General features: G+C 46.8%; 1 protein-coding gene across 2 annotated transcripts in view; it reads right to left on the bottom strand.

Annotated features, from left to right (window-relative positions):
- LOC134944972 (keratin, type I cytoskeletal 18-like) overlaps positions 1 to 14720 on the bottom strand; it is a 76289-nt gene that overhangs the window by 50043 nt on the left and 11526 nt on the right. For both annotated transcript variants that reach the window (XM_063933934.1, XM_063933933.1), the window contains one exon: positions 3534 to 3690. In XM_063933934.1, coding sequence (XP_063790004.1) covers positions 3534 to 3690 — 157 coding nt within the window. The remainder of the gene's footprint in view (positions 1 to 3533; positions 3691 to 14720) is intronic.

Below are 14720 nucleotides of genomic sequence, written 5' to 3'. Positions count from 1 at the left end.
GTAATTGTGAAAGACTGTACACTATACCCTCCTCAGATTCTATGCTATATACCAAAGACTTATTAATCAGGCTGTTTTCTTTACTCATCACAGACCGACCACAGACTGTTTTTCTTACCCATCACAGACTGTGTGCCTAACCTACACAACACTGTAGTCTATACAAACCCTAGATTCTAAGCTATATCCATCAGACTTATGCTATGCCCACCCAGACTGTATGTCCAGAATAGAGCTGGATATTCAGTTTACAGATATAGTGATTTAGTAATACTGGAGTGTATCACACCATCGATGAAAATAAAGTATGACATTTTATTGTCAAAATATTCCCTCTGGGTCCGATTCAGAGTTACGTGCAACTCAGCCACACTAACTAAACAAAACTAAATGCAGAATTGTCATTGTGCTGAGTTGCACCACTCTATGCAACCACACTGTCCGTCCGCTTGTACAAATAGCCACCATCATTATCACTGTGTATGTGCACTAGCCCTGTACCTAGTGCAAGATATTAGTTGGATCTCTGCATATGATCATCTCAGCACAGCCTGCATTTTTTTTACATGCCCTCACTCAATTTGGCCTACCCATTAATTCCCATCCAACTGCAAGTAGAGATGTGACTATGTAGCATATGAATCTCAATTGCCCGTATATGATGCTCTCCAGTGCTAATAATTGCATGATCCTTTTGCAAAACTGACTAGGGTACTGTACAACTCTGAATCTGCTCCTTTATTGTTACTATTATCAGAGATTTGTAATGCTCTGCAGTGCAAGACAATGGGGAAGAATAGGACATACATAAATCAAGGAGGATAGGTAAGGTAGATAAAATAAATACAGACATGAGAACTAAGGGCAGGGAGGAACCTGGATCATGAGGGGGCTTCATGTCTAACAGGAGTAGGACACCGCTAAAACAGTTGTAACGGGTGATTACTTAGTGTGGGTTAGATTGAATAAAGGGGGTAATTCTGAGTTGATCGCAGCAGGAACTTTGTTTGGCAGTTGGGCAAAACCATGGGGGGGCATTCCGAGTTGTTCGCTCGCAAGCTGCTTTAAGCAGCTTTGCACATGCTAAGCCACCGCCTACTGGGAGTGAATCTTAGCTTATCAAAATTGCGAACGAAAGATTCGCAATATTGCGATAAGACATCTCTGTGCAGTTTCTGAGTAACTCAAGACTTACTCGGCATCTGCGATCAGTTCAGTGCTTGTCGTTCCTGGTTTGACGTCATAAACACACCCAGCGTTCGCCCAGACACTCCTCCGTTTCTCCAGCCACTCCCGCGTTTTTCCCAGAAACGGTAGCGTTTTTTCACACACACCCATAAAACGGCCAGTTTCCGCCCAGAAACACCCACTTCCTGTCAATCACATTACAATCACCAGAACGAGGAAAAATCCGTGAGTAAAATTCCTAACTGCATAGCAAATTTACTTGGCGCAGTCGCAGTGCGGACATTGCGCATGCGCACTAAGCGGAAAATCACTGCGATGCGAAGAAATTTACTGAGCGAACAACTCGGAATGACCCCCCCTATGTGCACTGCAGGTGTGGCAGATATAACGTGCAGAGAGAGTTATAGGCCCTACACACATGCCGATATTCTGAAAGATATGAACGATCTCGTTCATAAATGAACGAGAACTCGTTCATATCTTTCAGTGTGGAGACTCCAGCGATGAACGATGCGCGGCCCCGCGCTCGTTCATCGCTGATCTCCCGTCGGCTGTGCATGCAGGCCAATATGGACGATCTCGTCCATATTTGCCTGCACTTCAATGCAGCCGGGTGACGGGGGGAGTGAAGAAACTTCACTCCCCCCGTCACTGCCCCCCCGCCGCCGGGTTGCTCGTCGGCCGTATCGGCCGTCGGGCACCTCGGCGGCGCATCGCCAAGTGAGTAGGGCCCTTTAGATTTGGGTGGGGTGTGGTCAATCTGCAATCTAAATTGCAGTGTAAAAATAAAGCAGCCAGTATTTACCCTGCACAGAAACAAAATAACCCACCCAAATCTAACTCTCTCTGCACATGTTATATCTGCCTCCCCTGCAGTGCACATGGTTTTGCCCAACTGCTAACAAAGTTCCTACTGCGATCAACTCAGAATTACCCCCCATGTGATGTATTTTCAGAGAACATTCAAAGGTGTGATTCTAGGAGGGTCTGATAAGGTGTGGTAGGGAATTCTATAAGTGTATAGCGGCACAGTAGAAGTCTTGTAGGTGTTCACCAGAGACAAGACAGGTAGATCTAATAGGGATACTACTTTTATATGAGATTTGACATCTAGGGGCTGGTATTGAGGGCTTTGTTGGTAAAGGTTAGTAATTTAAGTTGGATTCTGGAGGACACCGGGAGCCAGTGAAGAGAACTGCATAGTGCTGCAGTGGATGAGAAGTAGTGAGAAGAAGCTTAGTCTTGCTGCAGCATTTAAGAATGATTTGAGCAATGCAGGAGGTTGCAAAACATGTCACAGACCTTCCAACAAGACCCCTTCCACCGTAATGTAGTCAGGATCCTGGCTCTCACGATGCCCCAGGTGAGAATAAAGGTTAGGGTTAGGCTGCAGAAGGGATGGGTTTAGGGTTAGGGGTAAAATACTCACCTGGATCCGTCTGCATTCTGAGAGTCGTGATTCCACCCAATATAAAATTGTCTGCTCCTTAATTTTGTACTCCATTTGATATTGCAGTTACGGGTTCTGAGTTACTTAAGTAATTATTTTATATTGTAATATTGTGGTGAACAAAAAAAACAAAAACCTGTTTTATTTACAGATTTTACTGCCCACTTCCACATTTACATTACTATCTCAGAGTGGTGAGACCCCTCTATGTACAAGGGTGGTCATTCTGAGTTGATCGCTAGCTGCATTTGTTTGCAGCGCAGCGATCAGGCTAAAAAATGGCAGTTCTGCGCATGCGTATGTGGCGCAATGCGCACGCGCATCGTACAGGCACAACGAACGAAGCATTTCAGTCGCACTGCTGGCCGCAGAGGGATTGACATGAAGTGGGCGTTTCTGGGTGTCAACTGACCGTTTTCAGGGAGTGTTCGGAAAACGCAGGTGTGCCAGGAAAAACGCAGGCATGGCTGGGTGAACGCTGGGCGGGTTTGTGACGACAAAACAGGAACTGAACAGTCTGAAGTGATCGCAAGCGCTGAGTAGGTTTTGAGCTACTCTGAAACTGCACAAAAAAACTTTGTAGCCGCTCTGCGATACATTCGTTCGCACTTCTGCTAAGCTGAAATACACTCCCAGTGGGCGGTGGCATAGCGTTTGCACGGCTGCTACAAACTGCTAGCGAGCGATCAACTCGGAATGAGGGCCAAGGTCTGCTTGATCTTCTCATTGTAGGTCTATTGAAGCTGTGGTGGAGCAGGGATCCTCATTAGAAGGATGAGTGATCAATTTTACTTAGTTTAAATTCCACACTTAAAGGTGACCCATAAACTGTAACATAAATAAATGTCCTTAGTACACACCTTCATTTGTGTGCTATACCCATTATCATACTCACATCATTGTGGTCCCTTTGGAGATGGATCAACTCTTCCCTTAGGGTTTCTACCTCAGATTCCAACTTCATCCGTAGGAAATTGGTGTCATCTATCATCTTGCGTAGGCCCTGTGTATCCTTCTGTACCCCATCACATATGGCCTGTTCTGTCTCCAGCCTACAGTCATAGCACATAAGTCCCAGAAAGGGTTTAGAGACATCAGAGGCAATAGGACAAAAATACAATATTCTTAAACTGTTACTTGGATAATTAAAAAGATAGAAACTGCATGATGAGAACAGTTGGAATCCCATGACTCTGCCATTTATGCCGCTATCACATCGCAATACCGGGTCGCACCCGGGAATTGGAAACGGGTCCTTCCCGACGGCGACCCAGAATTGGACCCTTTCACATTGGCTTCCCGAGCCAGCAATATGCCGGGTTGGGTTGCCATCGCGGGCGGGGGGCAGAGCCAGCACTTACAACCAGGGGCTGGCTGGAAGGGGGGCAGGGTGCCATCTGCCCCCTGGGCCAGTGCAATTTAAGTGTTCCAGGGCCACCTGACTGCAAATTCACTGTGAAAAGCTGGGCTGCTTGTTTGTGTCTACCCCCCAAGGCCGAAAGTTGCCAGCCAGCCCCTGCTTACAACATCGGTGGCGGAGGTGGCACTGGGAGATGAGATCATCTCCACGCCACCTATGCTGTGAACGGGTCCTGGGTCGCATCAACCCAGCAACCCAATCACACTGCACTTGACCCGGTAATAACCCTGCTTTATTCCTGGGTTGAATTACCGCAGGCCTGGCCAACCTGTGGCTCTCCAGCTGTTGTGAAACTACAAGTCCCAGCATGCTCTGCCACAGTTTTGTTATTAGGGAATCCTATAATTGTCTCCAGGAATGATAGAGCGACTGCCAGTGTTTGTCTGCATGTGTGAGAAAGGCATTGAATGGGAGCAGTATTTGGAAGGCATGCTGTTCCTTGTAGTACTAATGGGAGTTCCTGGGTGTGGCTCCCGGGTAAGTTAGCTCTCTGTCTGGATGTGTTTTAGTATGAGCCTTTATCATGAGGACTTACTGTAGACAAATCACATGGCCCTAAGTGGACACCGCTATTATGTAGTTTCAAGACAGCTGATATCGGAGAAGCCTTGGCGCGGCTGAGCAGCTAAACATGTCTTTGCAAACACGTGTGACCAATTCTCTGACATTCTATTACCAGATAGGTTCAGGTATGGTTACAGGTAATTTTTTAGTGTGTTGGGGCAAACCAGGGTGGGGGGAAGCAACCCCCTCTCTGTCTGCTGTTTGTCTGTGACCCCTCCCCCTTTCTAGCCCCTGATATATAATTATCTCCAGGAATGATAGAGCAACTGCCACTGTTTGTCTGCAATTCTAAAACTGTGTCAGAGCATGCTGGGATATGTAGTTTCACAACAGCTGGGGAGCCACAGGTTGGCCAGGCCTGAATTACTGGGTCAGGCGACCAGGGAATTCGTCAGTGACCCCTTTCACACTGCACAGCGACTCGCTCGACCCGGCAATATACCGGGTTGATACCGTGTTTTTGCGGTGTGAAAGGGGTATTAGAGAAGCTATGCAAGTAAGAAAAAAAAAGTGATTATATCCCTACTGTGTTTATTTATGTGTTATGCACACCAGTGCCTGCAGGAATGTACTGGTGTCAGAACTGTTATGCACTCCAGTGCCTGCAGGAATGTACTGGTGTTTGAACTGTTATGCACACCAGTGCCTGCAGGAATGTACTGGTGTCTGAACGGATAGGTATGCAAAGCAAATGAACTCACAGACAGACACAGAAGGTGATAGGGTAACAAAATACACACAAAGTGAACAGAGAAGCCCAGAGGCTAAGGAACTGGGTGTCTCCCTAGTATTAGTAATGCTCAGATGGGAAAAGCAGGATGTTGTGTTTTAATACGTAGAGAACCCAAAATTCTGTTGCTAAGGGCAACAGCAAAACCCTAAAGGGTTACCAACGGGTGTGGCAGTAAACTCCTTGGTCAGAGATGGAATGATAGACACAAGGAGAGTCTCCACAATCCTAATTCTCACTTGCAGTGCACAGGTTCAGCTTACTGCCACTAAACTGACACCTGACACCTTGCGCAGTGAGACAGGATTTAGGCAGGCAAGTCTTAGAATACAGCCGCAAACTTGCTAAGTTCACAGAGTAGTAAAAGAACCCCAGCAAGCTAAACGACTGACTCCAGTCTTACTGCTAGGTCTGGATTGGCAGAGTGTAGTACCAAATCCCCAGGCCTATTTGCAGTAAGCAACAACAAATACAAAGCTACACAGTACTGGCTAACTTTCAGGAACTGACTAACCAACAAAGATTCAGCAGCATCTGCTTAACCTGAGAAGAGGCCTCATAAAGCAGGTGCTGTCCACGCCCCACTCAGACCTCACAGACTGTGGGCACAAAAACCAGCACCGGATCCCCTGCCGTGCACAGAGCCTGTAACCACTGCACAGCAAAAGACCCGAACCAGAGTATCAGCTGCGCTCAGGTTACTCCGCTAGCACTTGTCTCCCGGTTGCCATGACGACGTGGCAGCACAGGGCAGGAGACCCTAACAGTACCCCCCCTCTGACGAGGGGTCAAAGAACCCCTACCACCGGGTTTATCGGGGAACTGCGAGAAGAAAGAGCGTATCAGTCTGGGGGCATGAAGATCACAACTGCGCACCCACGACCGCTCCTCCGGGCCATACCCCTTTCAGTGCACCAAAAATGACAGCCGACCCCGAACCATCTTGGAGTCAAGAATCCTTTCAACAACAAACTCCCTCTGGCCACGTATCAGAAGAGGGGAAGGTCTTCCACTGGAAGAAGGATTACTAATCGCCCGTTTTAAAAGGGAACAATGAAATGTTTTATTGATACCCAAAGAACGGGGCAGATCTAACTGAAATGCCACCGGATTGATAACCCTGGTGATCTTATAAGGGCCGATGAACCGGGGGCCTAACTTATGAGATGGCTGTCTCAACTTCAAATTCTTCGTAGACAACCAGACGAAGTCTCCTAATTTGAAGCTGCAGGGTCTTTTCCGCTTATCAAAAACCCTTTTGGTCACTAATGACACAGACACAAGGGCTTTCTTCACTTTCCGCCAAATACCTCTAAGACCGAAACCACAGAGGAACCACCAGGCGTGGAGTCCAGGGGGTCAAAAGAATTGGCCTTAGGATGATGCCCATACACACAGAGGAAGGGAGAGATCCCTGTAGCAGAGTGAGCCGCGTTGTTATTAGAGATGAGCGGGTTCGGTTCCTCTGAATCCGAACCCGCCCGAACTTCAGGTTTTTTACACGGGTCCGAGCAGGCTCGGATCTTCCCGCCTTGCTCGGCTAACCCGAGCGCGCCCGAACGTCATCATCACGCTGTCGGATTCTCGCGAGGCTCGGATTCTATCGCGAGACTCGGATTCTATATAAGGAGCCGCGTGTCGCCGCCATTTTCACACGTGCATTGAGAGTCATAGGGAGAGGACGTGGCTGGCGTCCTCTCCGTTTAGAGAAGAGAGAGACACAGTATTTTGGGGAGCATTATTAGGAGGAGTACTACTATACTGTATACTACTATACTACTTGCTGAAGTGATATTTATAGATTAGATAATAGATAGTGTGACTGTAAGTGTATTATCTGACTTGTGGGGGAGACACTGACAGTGGGGAGCAGTTAGAGTCTGAGAGCAGGACTCAGGAGTACATATAACGTACAGTGCACACTTTTGCTGCCAGAGTCAGTGCCACACTGCCATTGTTGTGACCACACTGACCACCAGTATAATAATATATTTTGTGATTGTCTGCTTTGGCCTCGGAGTACTAGTTGCAAGTTGCAACGTGACCTGAAGTGACCACCAGTTTAATAATCAATCACCACCAGTTTAATATATATATATATATATATAATTGTATATAATATATATATATATAATATTGTATACCACCTACCCGTGGTTTTTTTTTTTTCATTCTTCTTTATACATACTACTATAGTAGCTTACTGTAGCAGTCTGCGGTGCTGTGCTGACCTGACAGTGTCCAGCAGGTCCGTCATCAGTCATTACATAATAAATATATATAGTACCTGTCCGGCTGCAGTACTAGTGATATTATATTGATTTCATCTCATTATCAATAATTTATCATCCAGTCTAGACTCTATATTAGCAGCAGACACAGTACATTAGTCCACGGCTGTAGCTACCTCTGTGTCGGCACTCGGCAGTCCATCCATAATTGTATACCACCTACCCGTGGTTTTTTTTTTTCTTTCTTCTTTGTACATACTACTATAGAGTATAGTACAGTAGCTTACTGTAGCAGTCTGCGGTGCTGCTGAGCTGACAGTGTCCAGCAGGTCCGTCATCAGTCATCATTACCTAATAAATATATTATCTACCTGTCCGGCTGCAGTACTAGTGATATTATATATACATACATATATATATTGATTTCATCTCATTATCAATCATCCAGTCTATATTAGCAGCAGACACAGTACGTTAGTCCACGGCTGTAGCTACCTCTGTGTCGGCACTCGGCAGTCCATCCATAATTGTATACCACCTATCCGTGGTTTTTTTTTTTCTTTCTTCTTTGTACATACTACTATAGTATAGTAGCTTACTGTAGCAGTCTGCGGTGCTGCTGAGCTGACAGTGTCCAGCAGGTCCGTCATCAGTCATCATTACCTAATAAATATATTATCTACCTGTCCGGCTGCAGTACTAGTGATATTATATATACATACATATATATATATTGATTTCATCTCATTATCAATCATCCAGTCTATATTAGCAGCAGACACAGTACGTTAGTCCACGGCTGTAGCTACCTCTGTGTCGGCACTCGGCAGTCCATCCATAATTGTATACCACCTACCCGTGGTTTTTTTTTTTCTTTCTTCTTTGTACATACTACTATAGTATAGTAGCTTACTGTAGCAGTCTGCGGTGCTGCTGAGCTGACAGTGTCCAGCAGGTCCGTCATCAGTCATCATTACCTAATAAATATATTATCTACCTGTCCGGCTGCAGTACTAGTGATATTATATATACATACATATATATATTGATTTCATCTCATTATCAATCATCCAGTCTATATTAGCAGCAGACACAGTACGTTAGTCCACGGCTGTAGCTACCTCTGTGTCGGCACTCGGCAGTCCATCCATAATTGTATACCACCTACCCGTGTTTTTTTTTTTTTTCTTTCTTCTTTGTACATACTACTATAGTATAGTAACTTACTGTAGCAGTCTGCGGTGCTGCTGAGCTGACAGTGTCCAGCAGGTCCGTCATCAGTCATCATTACCTAATAAATATATTATCTACCTGTCCGGCTGCAGTACTAGTGATATTATATATACATACATATATATATATTGATTTCATCTCATTATCATCCAGTCTATATTAGCAGCAGACACAGTACGTTAGTCCACGGCTGTAGCTACCTCTGTGTCGGCACTCGGCAGTCCATCCATAATTGTATACCACCTACCCGTGTTTTTTTTTTTTTCTTTCTTCTTTGTACATACTACTATAGTATAGTAGCTTACTGTAGCAGTCTGCGGTGCTGCTGAGCTGACAGTGTCCAGCAGGTCCGTCATCAGTCATCATTACCTAATAAATATATTATCTACCTGTCCGGCTGCAGTACTAGTGATATTATATATACATACATATATATATATTGATTTCATCTCATTATCAATCATCCAGTCTATATTAGCAGCAGACACAGTACGTTAGTCCACGGCTGTATCTACCTCTGTGTCGGCACTCGGCAGTCCATCCATAATTGTATACCACCTACCCGTGGTTTTTTTTTTCTTTCTTCTTTGTACATACTACTATAGTATAGTAGCTTACTGTAGCAGTCTGCGGTGCTGCTGAGCTGACAGTGTCCAGCAGGTCCGTCATCAGTCATCATTACCTAATAAATATATTATCTACCTGTCCGGCTGCAGTACTAGTGATATTATATATACATACATATATATATATTGATTTCATCTCATTATCATCCAGTCTATATTAGCAGCAGACACAGTACGGTAGTCCACGGCTGTAGCTACCTCTGTGTCGGCACTCGGCAGTCCATCCATAAGTATACTAGTATCCATCCATCTCCATTGTTTACCTGAGGTGCCTTTTAGTTGTGCCTATTAAAATATGGAGAACAAAAATGTTGAGGTTCCAAAATTAGGGAAAGATCAAGATCCACTTCCACCTCGTGCTGAAGCTGCTGCCACTAGTCATGGCCGAGACGATGAAATGCCAGCAACGTCGTCTGCCAAGGCCGATGCCCAATGTCATAGTACAGAGCATGTCAAATCCAAAACACCAAATATCAGTAAAAAAAGGACTCCAAAACCTAAAATAAAATTGTCGGAGGAGAAGCGTAAACTTGCCAATATGCCATTTACCACACGGAGTGGCAAGGAACGGCTGAGGCCCTGGCCTATGTTCATGGCTAGTGGTTCAGCTTCACATGAGGATGGAAGCACTCAGCCTCTCGCTAGAAAACTGAAAAGACTCAAGCTGGCAAAAGCACCGCAAAGAACTGTGCGTTCTTCGAAATCCCAAATCCACAAGGAGAGTCCAATTGTGTCGGTTGCGATGTCTGACCTTCCCAACACTGGACGTGAAGAGCATGCGCCTTCCACCATTTGCACGCCCCCTGCAAGTGCTGGAAGGAGCACCCGCAGTCCAGTTCCTGATAGTCAGATTGAAGATGTCAGTATTGAAGTACACCAGGATGAGGAGGATATGGGTGTTGCTGGCGCTGGGGAGGAAATTGACCAGGAGGATTCTGATGGTGAGGTGGTTTGTTTAAGTCAGGCACCCGGGGAGACACCTGTTGTCCGTGGGAGGAATATGGCCGTTGACATGCCTGGTGAAAATACCAAAAAAATCAGCTCTTCAGTGTGGAGGTATTTCAACAGAAAAGCGGACAACAGGTGTCAAGCCGTGTGTTGCCTTTGTCAAGCTGTAATAAGTAGGGGTAAGGACGTTAACCACCTCGGAACATCCTCCCTTATACGTCACCTGCAGCGCATTCATAATAAGTCAGTGACAAGTTCAAAAACTTTGGGTGACAGCGGAAGCAGTCCACTGACCAGTAAATCCCTTCCTCTTGTAACCAAGCTCACGCAAACCACCCCACCAACTCCCTCAGTGTCAATTTCCTCCTTCCCCAGGAATGCCAATAGTCCTGCAGGCCATGTCACTGGCAATTCTGACGAGTCCTCTCCTGCCTGGGATTCCTCCGATGCATCCTTGAGTGTAATGCCTACTGCTGCTGGCGCTGCTGTTGTTGCTGCTGGGAGTCGATGGTCATCCCAGAGGGGAAGTCGTAAGCCCACTTGTACTACTTCCAGTAAGCAATTGACTGTCCAACAGTCCTTTGCGAGGAAGATGAAATATCACAGCAGTCATCCTGCTGCAAAGCGGATAACTGAGGCCTTGACAACTATGTTGGTGTTAGACGTGCGTCCGGTATCCGCCGTTAGTTCACAGGGAACTAGACAATTTATTGAGGCAGTGTGCCCCCGTTACCAAATACCATCTAGGTTCCACTTCTCTAGGCAGGCGATACCGAGAATGTACACGGACGTCAGAAAAAGACTCACCAGTGTCCTAAAAAATGCAGTTGTACCCAATGTCCACTTAACCACGGACATGTGGACAAGTGGAGCAGGGCAGGGTCAGGACTATATGACTGTGACAGCCCACTGGGTAGATGTATGGACTCCCGCCGCAAGAACAGCAGCGGCGGCACCAGTAGCAGCATCTCGCAAACGCCAACTCTTTCCTAGGCAGGCTACGCTTTGTATCACCGCTTTCCAGAATACGCACACAGCTGAAAACCTCTTACGGCAACTGAGGAAGATCATCGCGGAATGGCTTACCCCAATTGGACTCTCCTGTGGATTTGTGGCATCGGACAACGCCAGCAATATTGTGTGTGCATTAAATATGGGCAAATTCCAGCACGTCCCATGTTTTGCACATACCTTGAATTTGGTGGTGCAGAATTTTTTAAAAAACGACAGGGGCGTGCAAGAGATGCTGTCGGTGGCCAGAAGAATTGCGGGACACTTTCGGCGTACAGGCACCACGTACAGAAGACTGGAGCACCACCAAAAACTACTGAACCTGCCCTGCCATCATCTGAAGCAAGAAGTGGTAACGAGGTGGAATTCAACCCTCTATATGCTTCAGAGGTTGGAGGAGCAGCAAAAGGCCATTCAAGCCTATACAATTGAGCACAATATAGGAGGTGGAATGCACCTGTCTCAAGTGCAGTGGAGAATGATTTCAACGTTGTGCAAGGTTCTGATGCCCTTTGAACTTGCCACACGTGAAGTCAGTTCAGACACTGCCAGCCTGAGTCAGGTCATTCCCCTCATCAGGCTTTTGCAGAAGAAGCTGGAGACATTGAAGGAGGAGCTAACACGGAGCGATTCCGCTAGGCATGTGGGACTTGTGGATGGAGCCCTTAATTCGCTTAACAAGGATTCACGGGTGGTCAATCTGTTGAAATCAGAGCACTACATTTTGGCCACCGTGCTCGATCCTAGATTTAAAGCCTACCTTGGATCTCTCTTTCCGGCAGACACAAGTCTGCTGGGGTTGAAAGACCTGCTGGTGAGAAAATTGTCAAGTCAAGCGGAACGCGACCTGTCAACATCTCCTCCTTCACATTCTCCCGCAACTGGGGGTGCGAGGAAAAGGCTCAGAATTCCGAGCCCACCCGCTGGCGGTGATGCAGGGCAGTCTGGAGCGACTGCTGATGCTGACATCTGGTCCGGACTGAAGGACCTGACAACGATTACGGACATGTCGTCTACTGTCACTGCATATGATTCTCTCACCATTGAAAGAATGGTGGAGGATTATATGAGTGACCGCATCCAAGTAGGCACGTCACACAGTCCGTACTTATACTGGCAGGAAAAAGAGGCAATTTGGAGGCCCTTGCACAAACTGGCTTTATTCTACCTAAGTTGCCCTCCCACAAATGTGTACTCCGAAAGAGTGTTTAGTGCCGCCGCTCACCTTGTCAGCAATCGGCGTACGAGGTTACATCCAGAAAATGTGGAGAAGATGATGTTCATTAAAATGAATTATAATCAATTCCTCCGTGGAGACATTGACCAGCAGCAATTGCCTCCACAAAGTACACAGGGAGCTGAGATGGTGGATTCCAGTGGGGACGAATTGATAATCTGTGAGGAGGGGGATGTACACGGTGATATATCGGAGGATGATGATGAGGTGGACATCTTGCCTCTGTAGAGCCAGTTTGTGCAAGGAGAGATTAATTGCTTCTTTTTTGGTGGGGGTCCAAACCAACCCGTCATTTCAGTCACAGTCGTGTGGCAGACCCTGTCACTGAAATGATGGGTTGGTTAAAGTGTGCATGTCCTGTTTATACAACATAAGGGTGGGTGGGAGGGCCCAAGGACAATTCCATCTTGCACCTCTTTTTTCTTTAATTTTTCTTTGCGTCATGTGCTGTTTGTGGAATGTTTTTTGGAAGGGCCATCCTGCGTGACACTGCAGTGCCACTCCTAGATGGGCCCGGTGTTTGTGTCGGCCACTAGGGTCGCTTATCTTACTCACACAGCTACCTCATTGCGCCTCTTTTTTTCTTTGCATCATGTGCTGTTTGGGGAGGGTTTTTTGGAAGGGCCATCCTGCGTGACACTGCAGTGCCACTCCTAGATGGGCCCGGTGTTTGTGTCGGCCACTAGGGTCGCTTATCTTACTCACACAGCTACCTCATTGCGCCTCTTTTTTTCTTTGCGTCATGTGCTGTTTGGGGAGGGTTTTTTGGAAGGGCCATCCTGCGTGACACTGCAGTGCCACTCCTAGATGGGCCCGGTGTTTGTGTCGGCCACTAGGGTCGCTTATCTTACTCACACAGCTACCTCATTGCGCCTCTTTTTTTCTTTGCGTCATGTGCTGTTTGGGGAGTGTTTTTTGGAAGGGCCATCCTGCGTGACACTGCAGTGCCACTCCTAGATGGGCCCGGTGTTTGTGTCGGCCACTAGGGTCGCTTATCTTACTCACACAGCTACCTCATTGCGCCTCTTTTTTTCTTTGCGTCATGTGCTGTTTGGGGAGGGTTTTTTGGAAGGGCCATCCTGCGTGACACTGCAGTGCCACTCCTAGATGGGCCCGGTGTTTGTGTCGGCCACTAGGGTCGCTTATCTTACTCACACAGCTACCTCATTGCGCCTCTTTTTTTCTTTGCGTCATGTGCTGTTTGGGGAGGGGTTTTTGGAAGGGCCATCCTGCGTGACACTGCAGTGCCACTCCTAGATGGGCCCGGTGTTTGTGTCGGCCACTAGGGTCGCTTATCTTACTCACACAGCTACCTCATTGCGCCTCTTTTTTTCTTTGCGTCATGTGCTGTTTGGGGAGGGTTTTTTGGAAGGGCCATCCTGCGTGACACTGCAGTGCCACTCCTAGATGGGCACGGTGTTTGTGTCGGCCACTAGGGTCGCTTAGCTTAGTCATCCAGCGACCTCGGTGCAAATTTTAGGACTAAAAATAATATTGTGAGGTGTGAGGTATTCAGAATAGACTGAAAATGAGTGGAAATTATGGTTTTTGAGGTTAATAATACTTTGGGATCAAAATGACCCCCAAATTCTATGATTTAAGCTGTTTTTTAGTGTTTTTTAAAAAAAAACACCCGAATCCAAAACACACCCGAATCCGACAAAAAAAATTCGGTGAGGTTTTGCCAAAACGCGGTCGAACCCAAAACACGGCCGCGGAACCGAACCCAAAACCAAAACACAAAACCCGAAAAATTTCAAGTGCACATCTCTAGTTGTTATAGGCAAACTCCGCCATCGACAGATGAGCAACCCAGTCAGTCTGACACTTGGAGACAACACCTGAGGAACTGCTCCAAGGACTGGTTCACCCTTTCAGTCTGCCCATTAGACTGCGGATGGTAGCCTGACGACAAGCTGACAGAAATCTGGAGATCGGAACAAAATGCCCTCCAGAATTTGGCCACAAACTGGGATCCGCGGTCAGAGACCACATCAAGTGGCAACCCGTGGAGACGCACAACATGCAGCATAAATAATTCAGACAGGCGTCTGGCCGATGGCAGCCCAACCAGTGGAACGA

This window comes from Pseudophryne corroboree, chromosome 7 (assembly GCF_028390025.1).
Source record: "Pseudophryne corroboree isolate aPseCor3 chromosome 7, aPseCor3.hap2, whole genome shotgun sequence".
Lineage (NCBI taxonomy): Eukaryota > Metazoa > Chordata > Amphibia > Anura > Myobatrachidae > Pseudophryne > Pseudophryne corroboree.
The sequence above is the reverse complement of the archived record's forward strand: the minus strand, read 5'-3'. Positions and strand labels throughout refer to the sequence as shown.